Raw genomic sequence first — 14,766 nt, 5'->3', positions numbered from 1 at the left:
TTAAAATAAAAACATGTGTGTGTGTGGGGGGGAGGTGCAGGGTACAGTTCCAGTGGTTGTTTATATAATGGGGGGGGGGGGAAATTTCTGCCCCGGGCGCCCAGAACTCTGGTTACGCCACTGACCTTAGGGCCTAGGTGAACTGACTTTGGCCTTCTGTCGATTACATCAGTTTGTCATTAGTGTGAGTTCATGACGTCTGAGATCATTCAGAATTAATCTGACCAACAGTTGACCTTCTACTGACCTGTATTTGACCTGCTTCAAGCAGGTTTTAAATTCCCATAAATTTGTATAGGAATTCAAAACCTGTTTAAATCAAACAAAAGCCCATCAACACTGGTCGTTAAGTATGCCTTTCCAATTTTCTGAACGTTTGCTGAAATCTCTCGATTTGTGCAAAAGCTTCAGGAAAATTAAATCTCTAAATTTTTATCATTGCTATTCACAATCACTGTATAGTTTAGCATCTCAGATTTGGCTTGACTCCTATAGTTCACTTCTGATACTTTTTCCCTTAGTGCTCCATCATTGTTTGTTTTTTTTGCTCTAGATCCCGAGCTGTTGGTTTGCTGGATATCTTTTCTTCTTTTTTGTATGTCCCTTATTGTATGATAGATGACACATTACAATAGAAATGAGGCAGAGTAAGTAGGCACTTTTCTTGCTATGCATTTAAGACAACATGTTTTGTTGTTCTTGCTCCTCCAAAAAAAAATATTTTGAGAAAAAAAAACCAGAAGCTTGATGTCGAACAATGGTTTGTCTGAGGCAACTACAAATAATGTAAAAAGAGAAGCCAGGAAATCCATTGTATTATACTCACCCGCTCATTAATCACTCTTCTCCTCCCTCACCAGTCAGCTGGAGGTTTTTAGCCGGCACTTTTGATTTACTCAGCGTCCTTGTATTCTCGTGGACACCGAGCGTGGCTGCTACCAGTGTTATTGCTCTCTATTCCTGCTCACATAGGCTAGCACAAGCCACTACAACCCACTCGACACCTGTTTCCTTCTCCTGCTGAACCCTGCTGACACAGACTGTCTCTTAGACCCAGACAGCAGTACCTTCTACTACCTCTTACAATTTTGGATTTACCGGATACAAATAGTTGAAGTTTCACCGAACTCCTCTCCTCTAAATGGGATCCAGTGATCGTTAAACACAAGTATTTACTTACCTCTGATAACATGTATATTCATTGCCTTAACTTATTGAGCCACTCAAAATAGCTAATCTCTGTGAAGCATTGATTACCGCAGATTATCTCTCAGCTGGTGTGGCGTGTGGATTGAAATTGTTCTCTATATCTCTTGGATATTTAGTTGAATGAAGTGTTGAGTTATAACCTCTATGTGGTATGAAATAATACTTCCCATTATTATTATTATTTAGGACTTTGTCTTACACCTCAACATTGCTCTCATTACCTAAAAGCCAGCTTAAAGGAAACACCAGATCCTCTGAGTAAGTTAACCCCCGCAGTTGATCCATTGGATTCAGAAATAAATAAATATTACACCCATCTAGGATAATAAAAAGTGAATCTGTCTTACTTAAAGTGACATTAAACCCTCAGATTTTTTAACATAAAACAATACTGTAATGTGTGCCTTACTGCAATCCATGGTTGTTTCCCTTCTCTTTGCTGCTCTTCCTTTTAAATCTGTATCTGTTCTCATGCTGGGCAGAACTTCTGTTTTGCAGCAGACTGCCTTGTCTCTGGAATGGCTACATGGTGTCTGTGTATAAGTTTGCAACCTGAGCCAGCACTACAGGAAGAGGCAGTCAGCTGCAAAGGGAAGTTCCCCCCAAGCATGAGAAGACATGAGGATTTAAAAAGAAGAGCAGCAAAGAGAAGGGAAACAACCATGGATTACAGTAAAGTACACATTACAGTATTGTTTTATGTTAAAAAATCTGAGGGTTTAATGTCACTTTAAGGAAGCAGTGCCTGATAAATTCACACACTGAACAACATCACCACAAAGCTGAGAATGTTCTTTTTTTTGTGACCTGTCGCAGGGCCAGAGGAGTGAAGCACAATGTCCTGGTTAAGATGGAAGGCAGAGACTACCATGGGAACAAAGGAAGACCTGAGGCTCAAAACCACAATGTCCCTATGCAAGACCAAAAAAAAAGTTCCTTGCAGTATAAGGGTGCTAGCTGGGACACCAGCCTTGTTGAGGTAATAGCAAAAAAAAAAAACAGCAGACAAAAGAATGTCTAGGCTCAAACAGGGGCTTGGGAGCACAAAGAGAACAAATTGAAATCTTATGGAGTGAGTTTTTTGTTGAACCTGAAAGTCAGGAGGTCCACATATGGTGTCAACTACCTGTCACACAGGTCCTGGAACACCTTCTAGTGCAGAGACCATTCTCCCGGGTCCAGACACTGCTGGCGGAAGAAATCTGTCTACCAATTGTCAGATGACATTACCAGATGTCTAGAATATTGAGCAAAGGGAACTGCCTCAAAGAAAATCCCCTGTGGAAGGAATACTCTGGCATGGGAAGTGTTTGAGTGATGAGTCAGAACCGGTGATGATTTCTGAAGGTTTAGGATTAATCCGAACCTCTGCAATGTCTGGACAGTAAGGGACACGTTGTCCTCCAGAGCCCTCGCCGACTGTTTTCTCAACAGGTGATCTTCCATGTTGCCCACTCTGCAGTCTCTTCTGCCTTTTCGTGCTGGCTACAGCGGTCTGTGAAAGGGACACAGAGCTCTGCAGCCAGCACCAGCAGGTAGAAGAGACTGTCCACACAACACTTACCCCCGCCATGCTGTCACACGTCCGGAGAGGTCAGAGCGGCGAGGGAGCCTCGTTTGGTGGAGAGGTATTCCGGGGGAGGGGCTACGGGGGTCAATTGCCGAAGATAGTTGAAAAAATTTAAACGGCTGGTATCTGATCTAGGCATCGGGGCATTTTCAGGAGTACAAGTACTCCTGAAAATGCCCTGTATCGGCCCCGATACCGGTACTAGCATCGGTATCGGGACATCCCTAGTGACAAATGTAAACATTCAGGGACTTGATGTCCAAGACAGCTTTGACTGTATTGCATATCCTTACTATCAGTGCAACGTTTGGCAACCTTGCTACCAGTACAGCCTTGATATCAGTGGACACTGTTACCAGTAAACCTAGTTTCCTGTGTTACTTTGCTACCATGCTACCTTGCTACCAATGGTACCTTTTGTCATCAGTGATAACTGTACCATCTGTGCTACCAGATGTCAAAGCATCCCCAAAGGTCAACAGAACAAGGAGAGGAGGGGAAAGGAAAGGAGAGATTTGAAATCAGAAGGAATCCCTGCAGCCGATGGCTTAGAAGCTACTAAGGCTGCAGGTAAATTGAATGGTGAATCTGCTGCAGCAGCGCACTAGCAGGCTCAGACTCAGAGATCAGTCACAAAACATCTTAGTAATTTGGGATATAAAGCTGAGAAGGAAGAGGACCCAGCCACACCTGACAGAGGTAAGGAAGACATCACCACTATCAGGGAGTGCTCTACAAGCAGCCCTCCAACCCACTGGAGGACAGCGTGCTGGCAACATCAAGTTTAACAGGACTGTTCTCCATGTCTAGAATATGACATGCTGCAGACGCAGATTGGCAGGCAATGTACAGGTTGACAGCAGGTTCTGATGAAAGATTGAAGTTCCATGTGGCTTTATGCAGCAGGGGAAGCAGTGGGAAAATGGTTCCTCAATGCTGTTTAATGGTTCAAAGAGCTCAGAGACCCCATGCAGCACCTCACCCAGCAGCATGACGTCACTGTTGTCACATAGTGTTAACCCCTTTCATGGCAAAGCCGGTGGGAAGATGGGAAAATATGGCGCTCACAACCAAGAAAAATAAGGGAGCAACCAATGCAAGACAACACATCTATCTTCCTAGACAAGACATCCATCCTCTTAGGACACTAAGCCTATGTTTGTATTTTTTTTAACAGTGTCTAATCCTCCTGTAGATGGCGGCATAACCCCAAAGGTTTAAGACTTCCTGTGTTCCACAATAGGCGAGAAAGAAAAAGGATTTTTTGGTGAAAGAGTATTTTTTACACAAGCCACCTGAATCTGGAAATGGACTAAGACTTATCACTGTATTCATTTTCACTATGAGGTACCTCTCTGGGGGAATAAGGCTTAACCTGAATTGAAGAAGGTCCTTGATTCTGTGTTTTGGCAGTCTAGGAATATTTGATTTCTGGGTCATATAATGTCTGAAAGTGCTTTGGACTTTTTACATTCATCTCAATATGGTTTGACTCGTGATAGCCATTTCCATTTTCTGCAACTCCAAAATACATTTTGCGCTCAGTTTCATGGTCTTATGCCCTGAGTCAAGGATTTGATCTTACACGTGTCATATCAAATGGTTACAGAAAAGGGATGATACACCTTCAACGGTGGCTGCTGGGTTCGCAGGCACTCTAATGTACAGAAATCTTGTGATATGTGTTTACATGATCTCCTGGACCTGGGGAGGAGAAATGAGAAGATTGCTTGGGAACCCCTACCTCTTTGTCTCTGTGCACTAAAGATCTATATTATTCATCAAGTGTACCTTACCCCATGTAGTTTAGCTACATTTTCTGGAACTTCCAGAACCAGTCTCAAATGTAACTTGCTACATGCTTCTTTTTTTCCATTTAATCTGGACTTATTTAGTGGTCAACACCTTTTGGGTGCAGATTTCAAAATCTTTGCATAACCTTATGGGCTGTCTGATTACTCTTGTGCGTAGGTATATGCTTTGGGTATTTTGAAAGACTTACCTTTAATTCTGCGACACTCATGCTTTTTTATGAATTGCTATTCCAAGCCCACATGGTGACTGTTCTTCATTAGCTACTTGACTCCAAGGGGGTAATTTACTAAAACCCGAGCAAACAGAATCTGCAGCAGCTGTGCATAGTAACCAATAAGCTTATATCTTCAACATGTTCAGTTAAGCTTTGAGAATGAAAAAGAGAAGCTGATTGGTTGCCATAGACAACTGCTCCAGATTCGGTCTGCTCCAGTCTTAGTAAATTCCCCTCCAAATGTCTCAGTGGATGAAACTCCTGCATTAACCACTGCCTTCTAAGAAACTGGTTTACTCTCTCAGAGGCTGGGGTGAACTGTGTGTTCAGACACCTTTCTATCAGAGCCAGCATTAACCTTTTTTCAGCAGTTTGAGCTACAGTTGCTTCTATTGGATTGAACTACATGCCCTTGTATCTGTAAAAAAATAGGTCAAGCCAACTGGACTTGCTGTATTTTTTTTGAAGACATTTCACTGATCATCTAACCATCTTTCTCAATTCAGAATGGATGACCAGTGAAATGTCTTCAAGAAAAATACAGCAAGTCCAGTTGCCTTGACTTATTTTTTACAAATATACCATGACCTGGATGAATGAGAACCTTCACAGACATACATGCCCTTGGCTCCCCACGTACATAAAAAATCCTTGGCCAGGACGCATGGGCGCGGCTGACCAAGATGGACGCTCACTGATGAGCTCCGCGCCAGAACGGGAGATATTAAGACCCATCTAGCCTATCGCTGCCCTCAGTCTAGGACATTGCATGTGCCCTCAGGTCTGGGATCCTCTTGCCGACCGATCGGTATCACCATGTCCTGCACCAGAAGTCGGGGTGGTAAGCTAAGCCAACCTACGCAACACGAGGCTTTAGGCCGCACGGCAACCAAGCTGGTGCCAGCGCCGCTGACCCGTGACGACGATTCTCGTTTATCGGTCGATCCCTCAGACCCCCTCGAGGACAATTTGCCAGCCAGGCAGAACAGGAGATCACCCACTCCCTGCTTGCCCAGTTTGAAACGACCCTTCATAAAGCACTGGACAAGGTTTCCAAACAGATTACATCGCAACTCATAAAGGAGATCAGGGATGTGGGCAAACGCACTTCCACACTTGAATCTCGCTGTAACGACATTACCACCATTATAGAAGGACACAAAGATGACTTAGAGCGACTGCGCTCCCTGAATCTATCTCTCCTCACACAGCTGGAGGATTCTGAGAATCGAGACCGCAGATCAAATCTCCGCATTCAAGGGGTCCCCGAATCGGTCCTGGATTTGCAATCCACGATGACCGCACTATTACAGGAGTTGGCATCGGACATTCCCATCGAACGGCTGGAGTTCGACAGGATTCACAGGGCACTCACCAGATGCACGTTGGAGGGCTCTCCGCGTGATATCATAGTGTGCCTTCACTACTACCGCTCTAAAGAACGACTACTCCAGGCAGCGAGAGATACTGGGACTTTGCTGTTCCAAGGCTTCACCTACCAGATATTTTCTGATCTCTCACCGGCTACCATCGCCCGCAGAAGGGAATTCCGTCCCCTACTCCAAGTGCTCCAAGCAAAGAAGATCAGATATCGGTGGGGCTTCCCCTTTAAGTTACAGTTTTTCTATGACGGGAACATTTACACCTTTGCTAATGTGGATGAGCTGCGCGGATGTCTGGATTCCTTGCATCTACTGGGGCGTACCGATGCAATGGCTGAAGATGGTTCCTCCTTGTCCCAAACACCTACTGGAAGGGAGCGACCCACCCGATCATCGACCAACCTACCCCCATCCTCTGCCACTCCTAGGAAAGCACCCCAGCCTCCTTCTACTCCTGGGACATTTGGATGACTTTGTCTGCAGGACTGCCCCACTACATCGCAGGATGTGCCCTTCGCAGTTCCTTTCAAGAAAGCTGGCTGGCTCCTTTCATGTTTAACCGAGTGGAATACAATGTTGTCATTGAATTTGACTGTTTTGGGATCCCTTGACGCCAGCTTGCCTCCCAGAGACTGTGGACCAGTGGCGTAACTACCACCATAGCAGCCTACGCGGCCGCTATGGGGCCCGAGGCCAGGGGGGGCCCGGTCGCTGAACAAGCCCTTAGAACTGGCCAGAGGAAGAGAGGTGAGATGCTGTGCATCCACACTGGCCACTCACTCTGTGCACCCAGCCACTCTCTGCACTCACCCACATCACCAACTCTGTGCGCCCACCCACACTGCCACCCACTCTGTGCATCCACCCACATCGCCCACCCACTCTGTGCACCTACCCACTCTGCAACCCACTCTGCATACCCACCCACTTTGTGCACCCACCTACACTGCAACCCACTCTGTGTACCCACCCACATTGCCCACCCACTCACTCTCTGCACCCACCCACATCACCCACTCTGTGCGCCCACCCACACTGCCAGCCACTCTGTGCATCCACCCACATCGCCCACCCACTCTCTTTCCCCCCCCCCCCCCGCCACCCACTCTGCCTCCCCACCCACACTGCCACCCACTCTGTGCATCCACCCACATCGCCCACCCACTCTGCGTACCCACCCACATCGCCTACCCACTCTGTGCACCCACCCACACTGCCAAAGAAATTAGGGAAAGTGGGTTTATTGCACTGTGTAATTCTTCTTTGGTGTGGCAGTGTAATAACAACTTAAAATAACACTGCCAATCCAGTGAAGCAGGGGAAAGTGGGGTTACAAATTATAAACCCCTGTAGTATTTTAAATTATAATTATAACCCCCCTTGTGTGATTGCAAATTCCATTTTCCCAGCTTTATTGGTGGCACGGTTAAATAATTAGGCCTCGTTACACAGGACGTTCTGGCATTCCTGCAGCAGAAACATATATATTCTTGTGACAGGAATATCGGGTGTCCCACTTAGATGTGGCTGCTGTACCCACTGAAGTTAATGACTGGGTGACAGCGGCCATATCTGTAAGCGGCAGTCCACACGTAATGTACGCGATATGATTAAATGCAGTTTTGAATAGATCACTGTCTCTGGACGCACGTATCCTAAGCTCAGGGACACTGATCTATTGCAAACGGCATTTAATCGTATTATATAATAATAATAATAATGATAATATATGCTGTAGTTCAAGCACCAGAGGGGGGTGCAGGTTGGGGTGGCCCTATACAAAATTTTGCTATGGGGCCCTGTGATTTCTAGTTACGCCCCTGGTGTGGACATAGTGGGCTCTTCTCTGGTGCCCACCCGGGAAGTTGGTTTCTGCTCCTTTAAGTCAACCTCTCTTCCCTATCAGATGATAATAGACTTTTGATTGACGCCCCTATAGCCTTGGATGAGGTATTAAATTCTATTAAACTACTACCAATTGGAAAACGCCCGGGTCCTGATGGACTAAGTACCATCTATTATAAGAAATTTGCGACAACCCTCGCTCCACATTTACTTACCTGCTTCAACGCCCTGCATGATGGGGGGCACCTAAGACAGAAATCACTGATGTCCTCAATCTGTATGATCCCTAAACCTGAAACTGACCACACCTCCTTGACTAACTACTGTCCAATCTCCCTGATCAATGTTGATCTGAAATTGCTCACTAAAATACTGACCCTGAGGCTTCAGTCCCCTCTCTTGGACCTGATCTCCAGAGACCAGGTGGGGTTCATGCTGGTACGCCAGGCAGGAGATAGCGTGCGGAGGATAGCTCACCTACTCCATATATCTCATCAACGGAACCTCCAGACTATGCTATTGTCGCTAGATATTAGTAAAGCCTTTGACTCGGTCGGGTGGGACTACTTGCGCTATACCCTCTCCAGATGGGGGTTTGGACCCACTTTTATGCGCTGGATAGACTCATTATACTCTCTGCCCTCTGCCTATGTTCAATATCAGGGTTTCCACTCCCAGGTCTTTCCCTTTACCAGAGGGACTAGACAGGGCTGTCCACTCTCCCCTCTTTTGTTCACGCTAGCCATAGAAGTCTAAAGCGTTGAATGTATCCCTACCCCCATCACTATGCTCTTTACTGCAACAATCCTTCCCCTACCCATGGGTGGCCACAGCATTACCCTATCTGGAGATCCGTCTCACCCTTTCCTACGATCGTCGGTATCAAGCCAACTATCCTAGATTATTCTCCCATATGGAATCCCTGTTGTCCTCTTGGGAGAAGATTGGCAGGATTACGGCGGTCCAAATGACACTGCTTCCCAAATTCCTCTACCATGCGAGGGTTCTCCCTGTCCCCACCTTTAGACTTAGGCTGCTCCAACGGCGTATACTCCGGTTTATTTGGAAAGGATCCCTCCCGAGAGTATCTCATCTAGTTTTATCTATGGTAGCAAACTGTAGGGGGGCCTGGGACTCCCATTCTTTCAAAAATATTATCAGGCCTAGTTGGCTCCTCTGGTACACTGTTTTGGGAAGTCTGAGATGCCCCTTTGAGTCTCGCTGGAAGCCTATACCTGTTCCTCAATTTCCATCCTTAACCTCCCTTGGCTACCGCCCAAAATACGGGGGATCATCTCAAACATACTTTGAAAATCTGGGATGGACTGAGACGCCCTATGGGTTGGATGTCCCCCCATACTCTTCTGATGTCCATTCATGGTAACCTATTGTTCCAACCGGGATTTTCCAACCCAACTGCTTTTAAATCATGGCTCTTGGAACCCTTAAGTCTAATTAAAGACTTCTGTTCTGCACAGGGTATTCTACCATTCGAGACGCTCCGTGCTAACCACCAGCTAACCCGCAGACATATCTTCCAATTTCTCCAGATTAAACACATCCTGCAGACCCGTCTGGGGTCCCAGCGAAACCTTCCCCCCCTCACCCCCTTTGAGAGACTACTACACTATGGAACCCGGGGTTCAGGGACTATGTTGGCCCTATACGCCTTATTATTAGACAAGTTACATGCCTCCCTACCTGCCTACACCTTCAAATGGGAACAAGACCTAGGATGCTCCATCTTCCCTGACACATGGGCCCAGATATGGAGGACAACCTCTCAATGAATGTACAAACGATTGAGGCAAATTACAAATTGCTCTTCAGGTGGTATTTGGTCCCGCTCCGGATCTCCAGAGCTATCCCATCTTACTCTCCGAATTGTTTCAGGGGTTGCCGGGTGGAGGGTTCGGTCCTCCACGTTTGGTGGTCCTGCCCTAAAGTACGGAGATTCTGGCATAGAGTCTACCAACTGTTATACGCTGTTTCAACTAAATATACAGCGCTAATAACTCAATTAGTGAATGTTGAAAAAACGAAATGCAGGTGTATATACACAAACTGTTTTTAACATGCAACTGTGTCACTATAGTGCAATCGATGCTGGTATCTTATTAGTCCAATAACAAGTGACATGTGAAACACAATGTTATTAAATTATATTTAGTGTCAATAGGATTTTATTTGTAGAGGATCTACAAATAAAAAACCGTGACTGAAAACAAAATGTCAAACCATTGTCCTATCATGTTTCAAAACAAAAAAAAAAAAAATCATTTGTATCCTTCACATTCATTCTAATGTGTGATATATATATCACTGTGCAATAAACATACAGTGTATATGTGAACAAAAAAAAGTCTCTGTGATAATTTGACTCTGTGCAATAAACGTATATGTGAACAAGAAAGTCTCTGTGATAATTTGGCTCCGCTTCAATATAGGTGGTCGAGCCTCCCAGTGTTCGATGGTTTAAATAGTGCTTTTCTGGGGTTTGTATTGTTACCAACACATCCCCCTTTCAAAGTGCGTACTCACCGCAATCTTTTGGCTGTAACAGACAGCCCCAAACGTTTTGTCTGATGGAACACGCTAATGCAGCGTCTTTACTGACATGCACTGTACCATCAATTTTTTCTTGCTCCCTGGGGCCTTAGAAACCAGATTACTCATGCATCAGGCTAGCAATGTCCTGGTCGACATTCGAGTGCTAGAAGGTCGACCAGCACTTTGCTAGCCTGATGCATGAGTAATCTGGCTTCTAAGGCCCCAGGGAGCAAGAAAAAGTTGATGGTACAGTGCATGTCAGTAAAGACGCTGCATTAGCCTGTTCCATCAGACAAAACGTTTGGGTTTCAGAGCCCATTGGATCCTGTTGAACTGAGTCGGTAAGTAAGTGGGTCACTCTAGAACATTATTGAAAACAGATTGTAGAGCTGGTCTTAATTTCTCCTGCAATACTGACTCTCCCTTATCAGGGAGTCCCTTATGACTCCACCCTTGGTTATCTGGGTCTTCAATGTGACGACTGAAGACAATTGGGTGTTTGTTTGTTTTGTGTTACAAGACAGAGGTCTGTTGTAGTTAAGAGATGTTAGGCCAACATGGGAAGCTGCTGTGTGTAAGATATGCTGATCAGTTTCTGCTGGCTCAGTTTAGTGCTAGCCTGAGAGGCTTGTGTCTTACGGGGAAGTCAGCACCATGTTGGAGGCCTTGCAGTTTAGTCTTTGGGTTTCCACAAGCAAAAAATCTCCTTAACCTCCCTGGCAGTGTAGCTCGGGGTTACTTTTCCATACTATAAGCGGTAACCCCGAGCTACACTCGGGAATGCCGCATAGCATTTACTTACCTTGTTCTTGAGCCGCGCTGTGTTCTCCGGCCGATGCCGGCAACCGTCTTCCGGGTTCCGTCCCTTGCGAACGTACGCGTCGCAGGGGGGCGGAACCGGCGGGATATTAAAAAAACAAACAAACAACAAATACGGGAAAAAAATAGACAAATGAGATCTCTTCCCATCATGGCTTGGGAGTTGATGTGCAGTCATCTTCTCTGCTTGTCAAGCTACACACTGTCCAATTAACATATAAGGCCTGTTCACACCGGGTCCTTGGTTATTCGCATGGTTCCACGGAAAACACCCCTGTACATTAACAGTGAAGGAGGTACATTGCATTGCCATACATTTTAACTACCTCCTGTTCGCTGGCCATAGGTAAACGGCCAGCCAGGAACTTTATAGGAATGGGAGGGCGTCTTTAGACTGTGCCCGCACTGTCCATTGGACAATGTGATTTCCATAACAAGGTATAGAGCCATGAAAATCTGCTCTATACCTTGTGATCAAGCTGTGACTAATCACAGCTGCCAAAAGTGTAAACAATGGCTGCGGTTTGCAGCCTCGTCTCCATCACCGCTCTCACATACTGTTTGGTTGTGAGAGAGGAGATTGAGTTTCAAAACGATCGTCCACAGTAAGGAAATGAAAGTGATATACACTTCAAACAGTACACTCTGCTACAGATCAGTGCTTTTTAGTGTCATCAGGTGTGATTTTAGTTTCAGTGCGATTTTACAGTCTCAGCAGTGTGATCTGTAGTGTCATCAGTGTGATTTCACAGTGTTCGTGCATTGTACAGTGTCATCAGTGATCCGCAGTGTCACCAGTGCGATTTCACAGTCTCACTGCATTGTACAGTCTCATCAGTGCGATTTCACAGTGTCAGTGCACTGTACAGTCTCATCAGTGATCCACAGTTTCTTCAGTGCGATTTCACAGTGTCTGTCAGGGTGCATCAGTCAGCAACCATAGTGCAGCTTCTTCCCAGACCGGCCGCTAGTACTGCGCATGCACGAAAACGTGTGCGCAACAACGCGCACACGCAAGTAACGTGCACACGCATGTCCTTGGCGCCAGGCGAGCTATTTAAAGATGGCCCCTGCATCTGCACTTTGCTGAGAGATCTTCAGCTGTAACCTGCATTTCTGCTCCTGATACCTGTTTGACCCAGCTTGATTCTTGACTCTGCCTGCTTGCTGCCTGCCTTGTGACCTCGGCTCGTCCCTGACCATTCTCCTGCCTCCTGATCCGGTACCATTCTGCTCGCTAGTGTATGACCCGGCCTGTTCCTGACTCTGCTTCTGTCACCTGCTTTTGTACCACGCTGACCGCACGTTACCGATCTGGCTTGTTCCTGACTACGATTCAGCCTCTCACACAAGTGTCGTCTGATCTGACATCTTCCACCAGCTGTCTCTAGCGTCCTGTTGTCAGCATCAGCACATCCAGTGTGTCCAGCAGTCATACCAGCCACAGGCACTCGTGCCCCTCTCTGTCTGTATAACTACTGTTCCACCTCCAGTGGGGCTCAGACGAGAGCAGCAAGGGAAGGCCTTCCTCGTCTCTTCAGTCTCATACCAAGTTATGTGACAGTGTCAGTGCATTGTACAGTCTCATCAGTGATTCCCAGTATCATCAGTGAGTTTTGGCAGGGTCAGTGCATTGTACAGTCTTATCAGCTATCTGCAGTGTCATCAGTGTGATTTACAGTGCCATTAGTGTGATTACAGTATTGTCAGTGCTATTTAGAGTCATCAGTGCCACATTTGCAGAAGAAATCATCAGCATTCAGTGTCACTACTGTAGTGCCAGCAGTACACTTCAGTGTCTACCACAGTGCCAGTCTATTATCACCAATCAGCTTGTGTCACCATACCAGTGTCATCCAGTGCACCCAAGAACACCCACTAATAAAAAATGTCCAAAAAAATCAACAGCAGTGAGGATGGATTTCAGATTCTCAGCTGGTAAGAATGTCGGAGAGGCCTCTCTGTCAGATTCTGGATCAGAGTACGAACCTGTTGAAAGCAGTGGTTCTGCATCCTCCTCTGATTCAGTAAGATAAGTAGTTGTCCCAGCTAAAAGACCAGGTGTGCTGTCCAACATCCAGCTGACATGCAGCAGGCAAGCCCCAGTAGTGCCGCTTATCCCCATGCAGTGGCAAGCACCAGTACTGCCGCTCATCCCCAAGCAGAGGCAAGCACCAGTACTGCCGCTCATCCCCAAGCAGAGGCAAACACCAGTAGTGGGGAGGTCCAACATCAGCCACGAAGAATTAGGCCCGAAAGAGCCCATGCTTATGTACCAGAGCCACTTTCAAATCCAGTATGGCTACCCTCAAATTCTGCAACACCAGTCATCCCCCCATTTTCTGCCATTCCAGGAGTCCAAGTGAAAACGGATACTTTTACTGCAATCAATTTTTTTCAACTTGTTTTTTACTGATGACCTCTTCAATTTAATTGTAAACCAATCCAACCTTTATTATGAGCAGTTCATTGTAAGCAATCCTCATTCCTCCTATGCCAGGCCATTTGAGTGGAAACCTTTGAGTGTTTCTGAATTTAAAATATTTATCCGCCTAACACTCAATTTGGGACACCAAAAAAACAAAAAAAAAAGCTTAATGCATACTGGTCTACACACCCAGTTCATCACATGCCCCTATGTTCTGCAACAATGTCCAGGAGATAATATATTATTCTGTTGAATTTTTCTACATTTAGCAAAAACGTAATCTGCCTACCCATACGTGACCCCACATATGATAACTTCCCAAAAAGAAATTTTCAGCCACATTTTCAGAAATGCACACTCCCAAGCAAAACATCGGCATTGATGAGTCCCTTGTACATTTTACAGGCAGGCTTTCTATCAAACAATATCTCCCCAGCAAACGTGCCAGGTATGGGGTCAAATTTTACAAGCTTTGTGAAAGACACAGGATACACATATGATTTCCGTGTGTATGAAGGGAAAGTCATTATATGAATAGTCATTTGGAACCCCCTGGATGCCCATCGTACATGGGAATCAGTGGAAGAATCGTGTGGGACCTACTGTCACCCCTATTCTACCAGGAATATCACCTCTATGTGGGCAATTTTTACAGTAGTGTGCCCTTGTTCAAACATCTCTTCCTCAAAAAAACCTTAGCCTGTGGTACAGTGCGACCAAGTCGGATTGGCTTTCCCCATAACCTAGTCCACAGGAACCTGAAAAAGAAGGAGTCAGCCAGGTTGAGGAATGAGGAACTTTTAGCCCTCAAATGGATGGACAAACGGGTTGTTTACATGCTTTCAACCATTCACCCTGACACCTCCGTTGAAATCCAAGGAAGATCTGGCCTGTTCCAAAACCCACGAATACTTATTGTCACAATCTGTTTCTA

The 14,766-nt window shown here is 45.9% G+C and overlaps 1 protein-coding gene across 1 annotated transcript in view; it reads right to left on the bottom strand.

Annotated features, from left to right (window-relative positions):
* Positions 1-5,543, bottom strand: part of LOC108800904 (rho GTPase-activating protein 23-like) — a 77,381-nt gene extending 71,838 nt beyond the window's left edge. The window contains exon 1 of the mRNA XM_018572889.1: positions 5,427-5,543. Within this exon, the coding sequence (XP_018428391.1) occupies positions 5,427-5,543 (117 nt within the window). The remainder of the gene's footprint in view (positions 1-5,426) is intronic.
* Positions 5,544-14,766: the final 9,223 nt, after the last annotated feature.

The sequence above is a fragment of the Nanorana parkeri genome, unplaced genomic scaffold, assembly GCF_000935625.1.
Source record: "Nanorana parkeri isolate BGI_ZX_2015 unplaced genomic scaffold, ASM93562v1 scaffold2159, whole genome shotgun sequence".
NCBI classification, from domain to species: Eukaryota; Metazoa; Chordata; class Amphibia; order Anura; family Dicroglossidae; genus Nanorana; species Nanorana parkeri.
This window is presented reverse-complemented; position numbering and strand designations above follow the sequence as displayed.